General features: G+C 47.7%; 1 protein-coding gene across 2 annotated transcripts in view; it reads right to left on the bottom strand.

Annotated features, from left to right (window-relative positions):
- The window catches only part of LOC144162508 (uncharacterized), a 45,499-nt gene extending 27,457 nt beyond the window's left edge, over positions 1 to 18,042 (bottom strand). For both annotated transcript variants that reach the window (XM_077693072.1, XM_077693073.1), the window contains exon 1: positions 17,605 to 18,042. In XM_077693072.1, coding sequence (XP_077549198.1) covers positions 17,605 to 17,654 — 50 coding nt within the window. In that variant the 5' untranslated portion in view covers positions 17,655 to 18,042. The remainder of the gene's footprint in view (positions 1 to 17,604) is intronic.
- Between the last annotated feature and the right edge of the window lie 1,400 nt (positions 18,043 to 19,442).

Genomic DNA, 19,442 nt, shown 5'->3' with positions numbered 1-19,442 from the left:
GCTTTGTCTCCACCATAAAACATCCGTGCCACGCAGATAACAGCGCCTCGTTTATAGTTGTTGTTGTTGCTGTTGCTGTTGTTGTAATCCTTACGCCATATAAGAGGTCACTGTCGTCAGCAGAGCCAGGCTAGGGTTGGGATCATGCCAGAGCAGCGTTGAAAGCTGTGCAGCAGAGTGAGCTTCCAGGAGCCCACGGCGTGGCTAACAGGCTAAGGAATCACGCTACTACACTCACGGCGATTGGTCCGATTGTCCGCCAAGCCGACCCTATTCGTCACAGCGGCGACGTGCAAAAGCAGCCGATTCTAAATGCGTAGTCTCGACGCGCGCTAAATGTTGCTGTTAATTAATTCCCACCCCTCGGTTACGGCTCGTCGCACAGCACATTACGTGGCGTTGGTGCATAAAAAACCCTACTTGAGCTGTTTTAAAGGGACCCTGCAACACTTTAGATAAGCGCTTTCACTCTTTCCTTCGTGTCTGGAACCACAGCGAAAGCTGCCGTTATCGCCAGCACGGAGCGTCACTGCGGGATTTGCTCGTCGCATCAGATACGATTTCCGTTTCGGCTTTGTTTTTGTGGCTTTCTTGAAAAAGTTGCTATCGAAAAGCGTTCATTTATGCAACTAAAAGAAAACCGGCCAGCAGCTGCTACATGGCCTCAGTGACGTAATTCGGGCCGTCGATGAACGTCAAGACCGGGAAAGAGAGAAAAATTCTTTGAGCGACTTTCCAAGTTATCTGATGAGCATAGAGAAGTAATTTTTTGCTAAGGTACATTGCGACCCCATAATCCAAGTACTGGGTGTGTTGATTGATTGATTGATTGATTGATTGATTGATTGATTGATTGATTGATTGATTGATTGATTGATTGATTGATTGATTGATTGATGGTAGGGTTTAACGCACCGACCCAACGCAGGCGATGAGGCACGCCTTAGTGGAGGGCTCCGGATTAATTTTGACCACCTGGGGATCTTTAACGTGCGCCGACATCTCGTACACACGGACGTTTTTGGTTTTCGCTTACTGGGTTTTTTGGCGGAATACGTTCTGCAAGCATTTGAGATTTCAAATAAAAGTTGAAAGAATTGTTGCAGGGTCCGTTTAATTAATTCCCACCCCTCCGTTACGGCTCGTAGCACAGCAAATTGCGTAGCGTTGGTGCGTAAAAAAACCTACTTGAGCTGTTTTAAAACTTTGTTCGCCCTTCGGGTGGAGGCGACCAACAGAAGCCTCGCTCGCGAACGGCGAAGCGGCGCGTTAAAGAACTCCGGGGTGGTCCGAGGCGCGAGTGAACGAGCGAACGATGTGGCAACACCGCAGGATTTAGAGTGTGACAGCGGTGTTTATTTACTCTGTTATCAAGGGAAAAAAAGCTCCTGATTTGGGAGGCAGGGGTGCGATGTGTTCGGAATGGCGTGTCGTGATAAAAGCAGAATATAAGCGATGCTCGTCACACTTTCGCTCGAAGAAACTTGCCTCTTTTTATTTTATTTTTTCGCGCTCTTCTAGCATCCTTATGCAGACGCATTCGCGCGCCTAGGTGTTGGTACGTGCTCCTTCACGCTACGCAGCTTCCAGCGCGAATGCTTCGCCCGTAGAAGGCGAGACTCAGACAGAGAAAAAAAAAAAGAAGAAAGGAAATGCGGCGAGGAATTCTTACACGAAAGCGGGGAAAACGTTACGGTTCCATGGTTTCTTCTTTATTTTGCTATAGCCCGCGTGTATAAGCGTGTGCGGATGCTCAAGAGTGATGGACGAGGTGGCGGTCACGGGATATGCGCTGGGTAAAGCGGCCTTTTTTCCCTCTGTTCGTACCTTTACTTACGTAAGGGAGCAACGCCCCTAGAATAAGTCTACGATCCTTTCATTCACGCAGTTTAGGAGTAGGGGAAGCTCTTACCTGAGGCAGGTCTGAACGTGGCGGTTTCATTAACTGGCGAAATATAACCTGACGAGCTTATATTTCGCCGGTTTATATATTGCCAGTTTTATATTGCCGGTTTATATATATATATATATATATATATATATATATATATATATATATATATATATATATATATATATATATATATATATATCCGGTTTATATATCTATTTCGCCGGTTTTTAGATTGGCCGGTAATATTAATTCTACGATGGACACTTATCTTCTAAAAGCCAGATTTATGACGAAAGAAAAGCGAGCGCGAGGGATCGTGAGACACTGTCGACTATAGGTGAGAATAAAGCGTGTTGGATTTATCTGTTGACTGGGACTATACGGCCAATATCACTTCTCAGTTAAATTTGTAAGGTTAAAAAAGCCCTTCTACATTTAGTACGCAAAATTATGGCCAATTCATTCTTTGTGGTAACTGCTATTGAGATGGGGATCGATGCGAACATAGATTAGGAAATAAACTCGTATTGAAGTTATCGTGGATCAAATTGAGAAAGTATATTTCTTTCCTTTGACAATCTCTTGAAAGACAATATCCTTCTTTGACAATATTTGAAGGACAATATGTTTCCCTAAAAGGTACCAAGGATAATTGGGTTCAATTCCCGGCCGCGGCGCGGTCGCTTTTCTGATGGAGGCGAAAAGCAAAAACGCCCGTGTGTACGAGATTTCGGCGCCCGTTAAAGATCCCCTGGTGGTCAAATTTAATCCAGAGCACTCCACTACGGCGCGCCTCATCGCCTGCGTTGCGTCGGCGCGTTAAACCCCACAATCAATCAACCAAGGATAATTTCTTTATTGAAAGAAATGGTAGCAACACAGAATGCAGTGTCTGGCTATAGTTTTTCTTTTTTTTGGGATGAAAATAAAATCCACTCGAGCAAAACGAGCTTCACCTGACGTAAAAATTGTCAGTTTCTCTTTTAAAGCACTGAAAAAAATCTCTGGTCTCCGAGGCGTTGTATACTGGAATGCTACGTACTTTTTTTGACCGTTTCGGGATTGCAACGTGCGTTCAAATTACCAATACGCCGACGTTACCGCTTTTAGCCACACTTAATAAATAAAATGTCACGGCCTTTGGGGAACGAGACGCACTTAGGAAGCGAATTGGTGTTCTTGAGCGAAAGGCTCAGTCGGTGCGACGGTAATTTGCTTTAATGACCCCAGCTCACATCATCCCATGAGAGTGTCAGTAGCTCCCTCCTGCAAGAAGCCCTCGCCCGGTTGGCTGAAGACACCGAGCTCCCAAAACATCGGGATCCCCACTGTCTAGATGACTGAGTGAACAACTCAGTGGTAAAATCAACACAACTGTTTCGGTGAAACAAAGTTACTACTACTACTACTACTACCAGTAGTCCTCACAGGGGGTTGGCTGAAATGACTCGAAGGAATGCGAACATGCCCGCAAAAAGGCTACCTCCTTTTCCGGTCTTGTCTGACACGCTTTTGGTCGAATCAATCAATCAATCAATCAATCAATCAATCAATCAATCAATCAATCAATCAATCAATCAATCAATCAATCAATCAATCAATCAATCAATCAATCAATCAATCAATCAATCAATCAATCAATCAATCAATCAATCAATCAATCAAATGACAACTTACTTCAGGTCGACCATGTCGGCTATGGTGACGAATTATATGGACCACATATAACCAGCGAAGACTATCGCTCTAATAAGCCGCCTATACTTACGGTAACCATCTGACACCCCCTTTTCCTCTCCCGCGTCAGCCGAAATGGTCCCCTTGTAGTGACCGCCCACTAAAGGACTTTGATGTCTCTCTCGGAAGAGCCTCCGCAAAGAGTTCTCTACCCAGTTCACTCGCCTAAGCATAAGAGAGTTAAAGAACAGCGGGAAATCTGATCCCGGTATTGCACCCCCCCCCCTTCCCCCAGTACGCGGTCTGTGAAAGGCGCATGCGCACAACGAGACCCTCGTTTTACCAACGCCGATTTCGCTACCGTTATGACTCTCGGCATTGGCAGGCTACATCCGGTCTCACTGACACAAACAGCCGAAAGTCTCTCATCATTAGTAGAGCACGCTCACATCCTGGGAAGCATTTTTTAGCCGCACCCTGCTCCTTCGTCCACACATTCGGGCTGATAGCTTTTCGAGACTTCATCGTCGTAGAAGGGATTTTCATTGTAGGGTGGAAGCTTTCCCTGTAACGAGGGGGCATTTTCCTGGCTGCTCAGTGTCTCAACCATCAACCGAAGTAGAGCTATCTAGAGTGGTGTCACCGTATATATACGCGATCAGGAGTACTTTTGAATTGCCGGACATCCAGAGGCCGGTTCCTGGTTCCCGCTACCCTCTCGGCTTAGATCTAACAAAAAAGTGTAAGCTGCGCGAACTGCTCTGGCGTGGTACAGAACTGCTACAAAGACCGGCGTGTTGGCCCTGCGTCCTTCGCTTACCTCCTTCCCGATACCAAGTCAACCAAGGATTTAATCACCTCCTCTCTCGCCTCACCGATGTGGTACCGATATCCACCATAACCGAGATGACAAAACTTCGGCGCGTTGCCAGCGGGGCGGCGTTTGAACCACTTCCCGGATTCGTTCGAGTTCATGCGAGCAATGCGACAGAACAGGTATTTCGGCGCGACAAACTACGACAACTCGATTCACTTGTGCGTCGTAAGCGCACGTGCATCACGTATCGTCACCGTACTCGCTATTTTGAGCTTCCACCACGTCTGGGTTCAGAAGCGTACGATTGATTGCTTGATCGTGGGGTTTAACGCGCCCACGCAACGCAGGCGATGATGCGCGCCGTAGTGGAGGGCTCCGGATTAATTTTGACCACCCTGGGATCTTTAACGTGCGCCGAAATTTCGAACACACGGGCATTTTTGCTTTTCGCCTCCATCGGAAAAGCGGCCGCCGCGTCCGGGAATCGAACCCGCGACCTTGTGCTTAGGAGCGTATGCACCACCCGCTTCGCGTTTAAACCTTTCTGCGACCGTTATCATCCTCGACACTTCATCCTTTCAAGCTCAGTTTACTCCTTCGCTCTACGCAAGGCTTTCTTCCGCCTTCTTTAATCGAAACTCAATAGCATCACGTAGGTGCTTAGATGAAGTTGAGAGTATAAACCCATATTTAAAATATACGCGGGCTACCTCGTGCAACAGTGAGAACGCAAAGAGAACCAATTATGGTTGGTACTCGACAGCTCAACGAACTGAAGCTCAGTATTCGTCGTTCGAGCTCGGTCTATTTCCGGCTTGAGCAAAAGATGTCTCTTTGTAGCTTCCACGGTTCCCCATACTTCTGAATGTTATGTTCAGCACAAGGAAGGTTGTCTGAAATTAGTGTTTCGTGATGAAACCGTCGCCTCCAGAGACGCAAGACGGTGCAACTTTTAGTAACTGAAATTTCTATGATTACTTCAACGGTGAAAGGTGACAACTCCGTCCTACTTAGTATTCAGTCGTACAATGCGCCCCGGATATCCTGGGCGACGGATTGTTTTTTTTTTTTTTTTTTCGTACCGAGGGAGTGGAATTTAACGCACAAACGGGTTCGAGTATGCATACGTTTACTGCTTTCGACACTACGGCGTTACTAGGCGAGGGGTACTTCGTGGAAGCAACGCACTACGCGACCTTTTGGCAGGGCTGATGTCGACGGAAGAGGAGACAAAAGCAGCAAAACTCCGCAAGACGAAAGTGAACGTCGCCACTGGCAGTCAGCAAAGGGAGACCTTTATACGTGTCCCCGGCCACAGCAGTTGCTCCGAGTCGCAGTACGCAGGAAGAGTGAACGCAGCCAACCCGTAATTGTGGTTGAAGAGCCGGCTTTACTGATGACGCAACCAGCAGACTCAGTGGCTAAGGCGTTGCGCTGCTGAGCACGAGGTCGCGGGTTCGATTCCCGGCCGCGGCGGCCGCTTTTCTGATGGAGGCGAAAAGCAAAAACGCCCGTGTGTACGAGATTTCGGCGCACGATAAAGATCCCCAGGTGGTCAAAATTAATCCGGAGCCCTCCACTACGGCGCGCCTCATCGCCTGCGTTGCGTCGGCGCGTTAAACCCCAGAATCAATCAATCAATCAAGCAACCAGCAGAGAATCACGCCGCGCCGAATTCCAAATTCACAGGGCAAACTACACCTGGCTCGCCCGCGTGCGAATGTACCGTGTTTGCTCAGCTATAACCCGCGCATGGCTAGCGTGACGTTGTTTGAACAGCGTCACTAACAGCGCGCTGCCAGTAACTTGCAAGTTGGTTGTCTCTTTGGTTACCAATTGAAGCGGGATATTCGTATATCCATTTGTATTTAATTTGTTCTAGTGAAATTCTTTGAAATACTCAGGCGCTCGTAGTATACGAGTTGATTCATCGCCGCCCGTGTGCTACCAAAACGCGTGTGAAATCGTCGCTCAGTATCTCACGCGCGTTTCTGTTGTGAGTATTCGTATCAGGAATTCTCGACCAGCTAGGCAACGTGGTTAGGTCGGTTGAAAGCCCATTAAAACAAATCTTGAAGACTTTTATAAACTTTTTTGATCATAGTCATCATCGTCAGCTTATTCACGCCCAATGTTGGTCAAGTGCCTCTCCCAATGGTGACTTCATCTCACTCGCGCCCTTCCGCCTACCAGTAGGGCTCAAATAAAGTTCTCTCTGTTGGCATCCAATCTATCTTACCTTCCTCTACCCCAATAATCTATTCGTTTCAAAGGCTGAATCACGTGTTTGGGAGGACGGAATAACGCAGAATGTTGGAACAGTGAGGTGAGGGTCACCTCACCCAGCCTAAGTTGTGGAGCTCGTTCACAGATGATAGCAAAACGCCCGGCCTTTGATCCCTAATGAGTTACATAACTTTTACTCGTTCTTGCGATGCTTGTCAGGACTGCATCGACACTGCGGAAATTTTCACGAAAATTTCCGTTCCTTCAGTACGACCTCCACCGATCCGCCACCCGTTCGGCATTTTCGATGACCGTATTGAACTTCTGTCAGCTGCCTGGGTTCGGGTGGGGGTTATTTCAGCTCTCGCTACATCCTACCAAAACGATTTTGGGTGGAGGTGACCTGTCTGTCGGTACGCCATCATATTCCCGGGAACTCGAACCTCCTTCTCTGGACAGGATTCTTATCGGATTCTACAATTGTCGTCAGCCCGGGGGGATATTCTCATGTTTTGTCCGTTTTGTGTCCGTTTCGAAAGTGTCCATTTTGAGCAAGCCCTGATTGGCTAAAAGGCCCCGGATGTGACGCTATGCAAGCACGGCGGAGCTACGAGGCGCGGCTTCTCGGAGCAGACGATTTGGAGCAGACGATTTTCGTCGTCTTGTAGTCGGTTCGCTGGCGGAACAATAAACACATAAAAGATAGTTTAAAATTAGGTTTAGTCGTTTAAAATGTGTTCACAAGAACAGTTGTGCAAAAGTCAACCCGAAGCCCGCCTACAACAGGAAGTACGTCACAGTAAAACGGACGCAAAAGGGACGTTTCCAAAACGGACAAACACGAGAATACCGCCCCTGAACCTTGCCTAGTAGACCCGCACATCGAAGCACGGCATTATTTTCTTTAGTTATCGATTTAAACATGTGGAAGGATTCGTTGAAGCTCATGGTGAGTGGAAAGAGCAGGTGAAGACCCTTTGAATCTACCGCTTATTACGTCACACCAAAAACTATGGTCTTGCCTGAGTATCCGGTACGGCTATCCAACTTAAATAAATTGAGCTGAATAGACAGCGACCACGATAATTATAAGTACAACGATAAATACTATGATAAATATGCAATTACGACGATAAATATACAGCTTTTGCTGAACTTACATTTATATTTTGCTTGATTCTCTCGGCTTTCTCTAAAGAATGATAGGCGCAAGCCACAATATATCGTGTGGAACCACATTTTTACAGGCCAAATCAGCCTTTTTGTGTGCCAGCTTGCTAATTAAATGCCTTTCACTGGCTATGTCGTTGCTAAACTGTTGTTGAATTGCACACAGGCGTTCATTTTGTAAAGCGCAGGCTTCACTGCACAACACTGACGTGGGAAAGCCAGCTTACGAAGTCCTAAGGTTGCACCGATCCCAGCAAGGTCTGCTCCACTTTTAAATGCAGAGCATTTCAGTAACTCACGATGTCACCCGCGTTGACGTCCGTCGTAGTCCGCACCGTCGTTGTCCACACCCCTCCCCCTACACTATATATATAAAAAAATACTATCCGGCGCCTGGTTTCGATCCCTCGACCCTGCGGGTGGACAGCAATGTGCATGGTGCTCCACCCACTGCGCCACAAAGCCGACGCAGAATGGGAGGCTATGAACGCGCCTTATATCCTTGACTCATTCAAACTACGTCAAGAAGCTGCTGATACAACGCATTCACTACCACCAACTCCCCAAACACTAAACGTTAACGCAATACACCCACCCCCTATGCGACGCATTTACTCGAGTCCCCCTCGCGGGGAGATGGGCCCAATTTTTTAAGAAAGATGCGTTACTGGCTAGAGCTTTTTGAAGAGCAGGATAAGTAGACCTGCATCATTATATGGAGGGCCTATGGCCTTCCTAACCTAACAAAAGCAAGAAATATTTTGCATTCCACGGCAACGCATATACTGAACTGCATAAAACATGCTTCGTACACAGAAGTGGAACCCACATGGTTAGTCGAGTAGCTGCCACTCCCCTCCCCGGCTGCAAATATCTCGACTTCTCTAGGTACTTTTGGCCGCCTTGAAACTGTCATAAAACGGGCAACGGTATTTTCCCAGGGCCCCAAGGCGCTTGCAAAAAAAAAAAAAAGAAAAAAAAAGAACAAGCGTTAACGATCAATTATATCGGTTCATCTAATCAGGGTGCTACGAGGAGCTTTACTGGACTGATAAAGCAGCGGTGGCCCAGCAGTACGTGTCCCGGGTGCAAATTTGCTCGGAAGGAGATGAGGCAGGGAAGGCGGATTTTTTGACAGCAAAATTCGTACAAAAATATCCATCACGTCGTATCTAGTCGGTGTAAGCGCTTGCCGCCGTTCGCACAGACACGCGGACTGGAATACATACTCTGCAATGCTGCTTTGATACTTTCGAGTGTTTATGCAGTGTTTGTTGTTTTCGAATCGCAATGAAATGGCCTTTGCAAATGCAACAAGACAGAAGTGCGGGGGCTGGATACAGAAGAAGACGCGAGACAGACGGCCCTTCGATACTAGAGGCGCATCTCCAATGCTCGAGGCGGATCCGGTCTCGCCCCTGGCCGCGTCTTCCCCTCCTTCCTTCCTTCCTCGAAGTCGCCGCTGCGTCGTCTGACCTACTGGCGTAGACCGAGCAGCTTCCTCTTCGTGCCGTCGTCGGCAATTGCCGGGTCAACAGGCCGAACGACCGGCCTCGCCAGCGCTCGGCGACGACAGCACGAGATAAAGAAAAAGAAGACGCAGACGACCGACCCCGGTAGCAGACGACGCGAGCGGCAACATGCAGAAGAGACAAGAAGCAAGAGAAGCAGACGGCCAGAAAATGGCGGCGGGAGATGATGCACTCCGTGAGAGCAGACGATCCGGCGGTTCTCTTTTGAGAACAACGCGAAGACTCGGCCGCACTTAGCCTACGAAGGTACCGCCCGGAAAAAAAATGGCGGTGCCTGCGTCTCCTGCTCGTCCTTTCCGACCCAATTTCGGTGTCAAGGACGCCCCCGAGCGAGCTGCATCTGCGCCGTGAACTTGACCTCCTCGCACGCGGCACCTCGCAAAGTCGCACGTGAAACCAGGACGTCGCGAGTGTCAGCGTGCTTGCGTACACGCCGCGTGTAGTGTCTGTTGTTTCGAAGAGTGACACGGAGGGCCTCCTCCATTCATTTTGGACTACTCAAACGTACTCCAAAGCATAGCGTTTCACTGTATGAAACTCAATGCTCCAGAGCGGCTCCAATTTGTTTTTATTTTTGTGCTTTTGCATTTTCTATTTCGAAAGTAGTCCTGTACTGCCCAAGAACTGCTAGGAACTACTCTGGGTTCGCAATTGAAAGACACAAAATTATTCAATCCCAATGGTCTTGTCTGAGAGAAAAAAATTATTGGGGCCTTAATCAATCTGGAAAGGTAAACGAACTATTGTTTACGTCAATGGCGTATACCACGACTTTAAATGGAACCCCCCCCCCCCCCCCATTTTCTTGCCTAGAGTTGGGCGTTGATACCAGCTGCAAGTACAATAATGGCTCGCTGCAACCAAACCCACCTTTAGGAAATTGTCAATTGGTTAGAATTTAAGTGTGGCGCTTACAGGGTGATGAAAAATTTATTAGCCTATAAAACTTGACGCCGTTCAACTTGAACAATAAAAAGAAGCCCCCCGCATCAATCGCTACATACAAGCCCTGCAGTAGCGGCGCTCTTGAAGGTCGCGAGTTGAACAGCTCGCCGTAGAGGCTGTGTTGCCATAGAGCCAGAATACAAAGCCGCAAGTTCGCTTTCTGTAGCTGCGCAGCATTAAAGTAGTTCATGTGCTAAATTCAATACGTGGTCAACCGGATTTGTCGGTGGAAGTGAGGCGCGCCTCTTAGATTCCGAGCTCATCTTCGGTGCGTCCGACATCCTGAAATATTTTGTTCACTGCAAATGTCTATTCTGCGCGTCACGTGAGCAGAAACGGCGAAAAATTGCGCTAAAATGGCAGCCATAATGCACAAAACAAGTCATCTATATTCTGAAAACAGGGCAAGGTCGCAAAAAACGCGAGAAATTAGAGAAAGAAAATGTAGAGAAAGCACTGCTGGAAAATTAGAGAAAGCACTCTTAAGTATCGGCCGGAAAATGGTCTTCGTGAATCTGACGAAGGCCACTCCCTGACCGATGCGTAACTATGCTTCGTTCTCTGAACGTGCGCCCGAACTTTCACCAATACCGTATATGTCGCAAGACTGTTCATGGAATCGAATACGACAAGCAAGATGTCGGCTATACGGCTACGAACCACGGGACTGCTTTTTATAGAGAGGCGAGCGTTTCTGCTACCGTAGACCTTACGTTTTTTTTGATATCCTCACCGTATACACTATAAATAGCGTAACTGCATCGTATTTTCTGCATCCGCCTTGCGACGTCTTGCTTTCACCTGGTTGACTTTTCGGCTTCGGGCATGCCTTCGTGCCGAGACGAAACGTCAATAAAATCACAGCCTGTTACCCATCCGTCATCTTGTGCTACAGAACAAGTCATCCTCATTATCAACAACATCATCATAAATGATACCCTTAAGGGCTAAGAGGGTATAATCATAAGAGGGTATGATTAATACCATCATAAATCATACCCTTATTTGCTTATCTGTCGCTAAGGCAGAATTTCGGCAGCAGTCGCTTTGCAAACCTGTCGGCGGCTTCGTGGGTCAAGGGCATGCAGGAGCTAGACTTGACCTGATCTAGTTTCTTGGTTTCGCGGCCACCGAACACTTCGCGCAAGCTTTCGCGCTATGATTCACGCTGCCTCACCGACGGAGAACTTCTTTTTTTTTTCGCGTTGCATTGAAACTTGCTTTACCTATGTGGCGAGCCAACGGCAGTAGGGTAGCGAATTTGGCAAACTGGAAAGTGCTCATAACAGTCAGCGCAACCGCAAACATGGCACAAGCAGAGTAGAAGCGACACGAGCGCTTGTGTCTTTTTTGCTTGATTTAATTAGTTTATTCTTTCTCTCTCTCGCTCTCTTTTTGCACCGTGTTTTCGCTTGTGCTTCCAGCGAAACAATGGAACAACACAATAACCTCATTTTGTGTCAGTGATTATCGTTCTTGCATTATAGACAGCTGAGCGTCTGGTCAGCTGACAAGGTAGAGTTGCTGCCTTAGTTACGCGGCTATGCTGAGTTAGAATCATGGTTCAAGAAAATGTAGCTTTAACTCGAAAAGTTGTGTAGAATGCTCTCTATTTTCGCTTTTTGTAGCCCCGTAAGGCTTCACTTCGGTGGGTGATGTATTTTTTTTTCTCGTGAGAAGAATATTTCATATAGGCGTATTTTCCCGAAAGATGTTTTCCCATGGCTTACAGGAGGGGGCTGTCAAGTATCACAATTTAACGTCATGTGCAGTCCCGTAGAGTTTGGCGAGCTGTTCTGATTAGTAACCACGTAGTAACGTAGCTCAGTGGGTAGACGAAGAGGCTCGACAGTGGAAAGTTTCGGTAAGCCCCGCTTGACCCCCCTTACATCACGCTTATTGTAATCCTGTTGTGCGACGTGGCCCGTGTTACATGCGGAATGGACAGATTTCTAAAAGCTCGCCTTGGTGTAGCCTCCGATAGTTTCCAAAATAAACTTGTGGAAACGCTCCCAGACAAAAAAAATGGTGACTTCTTTCCACTAGCGCGAAGAAAGTCTCCACTAACTCATGCACAAGGATTCGAAAGGAGAGCACATTTGGCATAAAGTGAAAGCCATTCGTACCCTTACCAACTGAGCTAGCTTGAGAAAGGTAGTTGCTAACCTTCTGAGACCTAAAGGGACCCTGCAACACTTCCGAAAAACGCTTTAACTCTCTCTTTCGCGCGTGCAACCACTGCGAAAGCTATGGTTTTTGCTCGCACGGAGCGGCACTCCGTAATTGCTCGTCGCGGCAGATACGCCTTCCGTTTCTGCTTTGCTTTTGTAGCTTTCCTTTTAAAGTGGTCATCGAATGCGTTCATTGGTGGGACTGAAAGGAAGCCGGCCAATAGCCGCTACGTCGCTGCAATGACGTAATTCCAGCGGTCGAAGCACGCGAAGAGCGGGAAAGGGAGAAAGATCTTTTGAGAAGGTTTTCAAGTTATCTGATGGGTATAGAGCGGCAATTTCTGGCTGACGTTCTTGACACCCCATTAATTTAAGTATTGGGTGTTTTGGCTGAATACGTTTTGCAAGCATTTAAGATTTCGAAAAAAAGTTGAAAAAGTGTCGCAGGGTCCCTTTAAAAAACTGCGGTTGATTCCTGCCATAGGAATCAGCAAAACACGAAAGTGAAATGTGCAGCGGAATCTGCAGCTGAGCATGATTTGCGGGTCGGTGGCTGTCTTGTGGGTGCGCTTGGCGAGCGGCGTCCTGCTGGCAGGTCGCTTCGGCAAAGGTGTACTGGCGTCATTTCCGTGACGGATACGACATCAGTGAAATCTTGGTGCATCCCGGCATAAAACACTTTCGTGTTAAAATATAAAACCCTAAAACGAACAACCCTAAGTATAACGTACTCTTTAGTACTAAAGGTTGCTTCCCCGCAAGAAGACCCTGTGTACAGGGCTTCACACCCTTTAGAGGCCGCTTGCTTCGATATATATACATTCATATATATATATATATATATATATATATATATATATATATATATATATATATATATATATATATATATATATATATATATATATATATATATATATATATATATATATATATATATATATATATATATTGTAATGAAGATATCATGGCCACTTCCTTAAATGGGTGTGTGCCGTGCACGTCTCGCGTCCGACGATGTATGTACTTGGATATGGGACAATCCACCACAAGTGGGTATGTGCTTGAATCTGGGCTAGACAGCCCCATCGAGAGCGCTGTGCGCGAGACTGGTGCCCCGACCCGAGAGCTCGCTTGGACGCGTTTGGACTCCGCGATAGTCAGGCCAGGCCTTACTTTGCCTTCCTGCCAATAAACCCCACTATAATATATATATATATATATATATATATATATATATTAATGATGTGGCATATACAGGGGGATCAAAGTTGAGTCGACAGGTTTTTTTTTAAATAGGCGCTTAGATTTACGCGATGACCGTAAGGTTTGGCGCCCAGGGGGACACTTAATTAGGAGGTAATTATTGATGTAAGTGGCTTAAATAACTAAAATTGATTAACTTTTTAGTGGCTGCAGTAACCAGGCATCTTTGTATTGGAAAGTTAGCCGCAATGGTGTTTCTACGCAGTTTCAATTGACAGAATTCTTCTAGCGCATCCGTAGTCCGAGATATCAAATGGCGAAGTTTAATTGCCGTTCGCATGATTACGCATGCTAGAAGTCAAGACCAGCGCATAGCTCCTGCCTTTTGTTCTGTGTTTCGATAGCGCTTCCGAGAACTGCAGATTGCGATAACGCCAGCCAAGAATCAATGGGTGCCAGTTATCACTTTTTCCTGTGCCACCACCCTTTTGTCGAACTAAACACCGTACACAGCAGGCACGTCACAGAAGGGAGCAGCTTTGCGCCGGTGCAGACTGTCTTGCATGCGTAATTATGCGAACAGCAATTAAACTTCGCTGTTTGGTATCTCGGACTACGGATGCGCTAGAAGAATTCTTCCAATTGAAACTGCGTAGAAACATGATTGCGTCTAACTTTCCAATACAAACATGCCTGGGTACTGCAGCCACTAAAAAGTTAATTGATAAATTTTAGTTAATTAAGTCACCTACATCAATAATTACATTCTATTTATATGTCCCCCTGGGCGCATAACCTCACTGTAGAGGTCTTCTTCGTGGAAATCTAAGCGCCTATTTTTTAAAAAAACCTGTCGACTTAACTTTGATCACCCTGTATATAGTGATATATAACATTTTCGTAAGGGGAAGAATACAACAACCGCATAGGCTTCCAGATTACGACAGAAGGTTGAAACGGTTAGTATTGGTCGATTTTATGACTCTAGCCATTGGGAGGACAGTGTGAACGGGGCCAGGAATACAAAATACAAGGTTGGTCCATTGAGACAGTGACAGCGGTTTTAGCTTACACTTCAAAACAAATAACCCCGAAATTACAGATGGGGCAGTGGGGAGTTCACTTTCCGGCCATATTTCTATGACGTCACGAAATCTTTCGTCCGCCGCGTTATTTCTTGTAGTACTAGAACGGTAGCGACACCGTTTTCAGTGAATTTACGGCAATTGGACTTTCAAACGCACTCCAGGGTAGATTCGTCGGGTTGAATTGGTCAACGCAACTGCTGTAATTCATTATTCAGCGCAATTATGGAACCGTAGTTTATCAACAATGCCCGGCAGAACAGAAAACACAACGCGCCGTTCGTGGCAGCAGCACCAAGTACCATGATGACGTCACATCGGCGTGCAATGTGTTTTAATTCTGATCTGGGGCTTCATAAATTTAAAGTTCACTACTTTCCTCGTTAATATCGCGCCTTTGCTTTGTCCACACCCAGGTAGTGGAGGTGAAATAGGCTAGGCGCGGTGTGTCCTCATACTAACGTCAGCTCGTGTGACGTCAGCAAATGGGCGGGAAGAATGTGGCGAGGGAAACGCAACCTTTGGAACGCAGTTTTGTCGCTGAAAATTTGCGTATATTGGCCTAAAAGTTGGTATCATGGGCTACAAATCGAAGTACTTGATATGATCAGCAAATTGAACGATGTTCACAAACTCACTTCAGCCTCCCGCTAAAGGAGCTATGTCAGCCAAGATTTTCAGGTCTATAGGACAAAAAAAAGAAAGAATGAGTGTGCTCATGGGTGCGTACTAGCGAACGGGAATTAATATTTCTTCGAGCAGAACGAAGGTTCCGGTAAACTGCTGCACTCTACCGAACTCATTGGCGACAGCTTCGATGAGTCACTAGTGTCATCATCGCCATCATCATCATCACCAGCCTATCTACGCCCACTGCAGGGCAAACGCCTCTCCCGTTAATCTCCATTTATCCCGGTCCTGCGCTAACTGCGACCAATTTATCCCTGCAAATGTCTTGATCTCATCAGCCCATCTAACTTTCTGCCGCCCCCTGCCGCACTTGCCTCCTCTAGGGATCCACTCTGTTGCCCTTAATGACCAACGGTTATCTTGCCTTCGCATTATATGCCCTGCCCACGTCCATTTCTTCTTCTTAGTTTCTACTAACATGTCCTTAACACGCGTTTTTTTCCTGACCCACTCCGGTCTCTTCTTGTCCTTTAACGTTACACATATCATATTCCGTTCCATTGCTCACTGAGTCGTCCTTAATTTAAATTGAACCATTTTTGTCAGCCTCCAAGTTTCTGCTCCATGGTGAATACCCGTGGAAAGATGCAGCTGTCATACACTTTCTTCTTCAGGGACAATGGTAGGCTGTCATTCATTATCTGGTTCACTAGTGTGAATTGATTGAATTTATCCAAGTGTTCATTTCGTATACGGGAGAGTAACACGATGAAAAGAGCCCAGCCCAAACGGCAACCGCATTTTGAACCTTGCCTTGCTGGGAGGATGAATCAAAATAAACGTACCGGGAAGCTTTGTCCACTATAGCAGATATTACTCTTGCTGAAAATGTGTGGGGTGCTCCTTGAAGGAAATTGTCGCACCAATGGGAAGCAGGAAGGCGTACCATGCACGAATTCCGTTCACATCGATGATGTCTATAGGCTGCGAAACTACAAACACCTCAAAAGCTAACTAATACGTTAAATTCCTCAGCAAGTGCATTGCACTCATATTACGGTCGTGATAATTACTGTCCATAAGATCATCTGAATCCACTTTCATCTTTTGTTGTGAGTGAAACCGTCCTTGACGGTCGGAGACGGCTCTTTCTTCTCTGAACTGAGTTCGGTGTTCGCGAACAGCACAGGTCAAGTGGCTCGTCGCGGTGGCTCAATGGCTAAGGCGTTGTGCTGCTGAGCACGAGTACGCGGGTTTGATTCCCGGCCGCGACGGCCACTTTTCTGATGGAGGCGAAAAGCAAAAACGCCCGTGTGTACGAGATTTCGGCGCACGTTAAAGATCCCCTGGCGGTCAAAATTATTCCGGAGCCCTCCACTACGGCGCGCCTCATCGCCTGCGTTGCGTCGGCGCGTTAAACCTTACAATCAATCAATCAACAGGTCGAGTGGTGATCCCTTTGCCTAACTAAAGACAAAGCACCTCACGGGGCGACACCTCAAGAAGCCGAAAGTCTCTGGCAAACAAAGTTCGGTTTCAACTAACTTTTGACAGCCGATTGTCTGATCACAACCGTAACGAAATAAACTTACCCACTTTCGGCAAAGTAAGAGCTGGACACACAAGGTGATTGTGCAAACCAAGTTAAATTGAATTGTATTGGTCCTATTAGTATATGTTCTCTCCGTGTATCCCCTCAACCATGGAAAATTCGGTGGCTTGATTCCTTCTCCGTTTAACGCGCACCAGCTAAGGCGAAATAGCATTTGAAAGGTACTACGGAGTTTCCTGCCGAAGAAGGTTTTCAGTACGACTGTCGGTTACGCTTCTGCTTACGTCATCAGGCACTGCGAGGCGGGTTATTCGAACTTTCTCAAAACCAGGCCGAAGATGTGTTCGCTCACGCGAGTCGGACACTTCGCGCAAGGCTGCGAACTTAATTCTATCGGTGCAGTCGCGCATGCAATCTTACTAACCGGCGAAAGCGGAGCGCTAAGAGTCGCACGTAAGTTGTGCGATCTAAATCAGCCCAGAAAAGTTTGGCGTACTCACGATGGCTCGCACTCCAATCCTCCTATCATCAGTACAGGCATTGCGGAAGTCTCAATGGCTGTCGATATGCGCATAGCCTGTCCTGAAGCGCGTATTACATTGAATACTTGGGAATAAACTTGAATGGGCGTAGATGGCGCCAACTTGCCAATCGGTCTCCTGTTGCGTAACATCCGCAAATTGGCGTGCACGAACTCACCTGCTATTGGAACCGTTCGCTGCGATGTAACGTTGCCTCTGTAGAGACATCAACCGTGGCGCTTCAGATGCAGGAAGCCGACAGTCACAAATCCAAGGCCGCGTCACAGGGTCCCCCGAAAAACAACAAAAACAAAAAAAATGGCTTCGTACGGCTGAGAAGAAGCGTGTCAGCGGCAGCAGTGGTGGGTGCTGTTCTGATGCTTTGCAAGCGTCGGTTCGGCAGAGGTCCTCACTTGCTCGCCGACCGGACACGAATGTGATTGTGCGGACAGTTTACCTAGATGCCCTCGCTTTACGTTAAATAGCACGCCAGGCGGCGCCACGAGCGTCGCCCCCACGTGACTCGGTGCGTCTTCTCCTTCCGGACGCCGCCATTGGCTCGCCCGCAGGGGTCGTCACCTACTTTGCCCCGTGCAGAACGGCGCAGACGCTGCGGCGCTACAGCCTCCGCGAGACGCAACGTTACGGCGACGAGAGGACTAGAGAGGAAACGAGAAAGGGCGGGAGAGGGTGAGAAGAAAGATGAAAGAACGCCCGCCAGGATCGTGTCGGGTGCCGCCCTCCCCCAAATTCGAAATAGATGGTCGGCGCGGCTTCTTCTCCGCTGGCGTAATTTTCGTCCGCTGCTGCTCTTCCAGAGGGGGGGAGCCGAGCAACCTTGACCGAATCAAAAGCGCGCGCGCTCCAGACCTCCCCCCTCTCCCCCGCTGCCTTCCGCATACCTGGCGAGTCGTTCAACCGCCATGCTAACGCCAAGGTCACGTGCGCGTTGCTTCGTGTTCTTGCTTTGCTTCCACCGCCGCGCTTCTTTTTTCGCTTCCAAAAGCAAGGCGGACACGTCCCCCTCGTCTCCATCGCGAGCGGAGGCCCCTCCTCCCGGAGCGACGACTGGGGACCACGGAAAGCGCGCCGTTTCCGTCTGCTAACGGTTTTTCTGCCTCGACTTCTGCACGACGTGTGCGCCTTTCCGCGTTGCAAGATGCGCGGGCTACGCCTTTTCCGCGTGCGTCTACCGGACGCGATAGCGCACAGCCTCTGGCTGCACCGTCGCGGGATTCGTGAGCGATAACGGGTTCGACGTTGCTTCAGGCCACTACCGAAGCAGACAAGTGGTTCGTGAAGAGTCGTCGCAGACGACGTCTCCCACCTCGCCTGCACGATACAAAAAGAAACACGTACGACTCAAAATAGAAGCGCGGTGAACGTAACGTACAGAGGAGCGACCTCCTGCTCGCCAAGTTCGAGGAAGGAAGTAATTTTGAGCAGTGCACCAATGCCTTACGTAACAGAGCAGCAGACGACTGGGAAGACGTTGCGGGCCACTGCAAGATGGAGTGAATGTCCACTGCAGACGTGAGGCGACTGACGCGCGCGTTGAACTCTGATTTTTTGTTCAGTTCTAGAGATTACTGATGAGTGCGCATTTTCATCACACACGGAGTACGTTTGTTAAGGCCGTGCAAACTTACGTCGGTTTAGACGTAAGTTTGAAGTCTAAATGCAAGTTTGGCTGATTTCAAAGATGGGCACGTCAGAATGGCAATCACGAGAATTTTTAACTCATTCTTAAAACAATTAGGCTAGGGCATAACGAGAATAGAAATAGCGGCTAGACAGAGGCCAATTTCTCGAACACCTCCTGTTACGTCTTACGGATGGCTGCCGCCGGCTACATCCACCGCCAATAAAAAGAAATTACGAATCCACCTAAGCCCTACTTATTATGTAGTGATCGCAAAAGCACGAGTGTGTAGAATTGGAGAACGCGCACATGTGCTGTTACTATTGTTAGCATCCCTTATCGTTGAGTGCGTGGCTGCAAGCAGCCGGTTGGAC

Source organism: Haemaphysalis longicornis, unplaced genomic scaffold (genome assembly GCF_048455015.1).
Source record: "Haemaphysalis longicornis isolate Haplotype H1 unplaced genomic scaffold, Haemaphysalis longicornis Haplotype H1 scaffold_12, whole genome shotgun sequence".
NCBI lineage: Eukaryota > Metazoa > Arthropoda > Arachnida > Ixodida > Ixodidae > Haemaphysalis > Haemaphysalis longicornis.
Note: the sequence above shows the minus strand (reverse complement) of the source record. Positions and strands in the feature narration are given on the sequence as shown.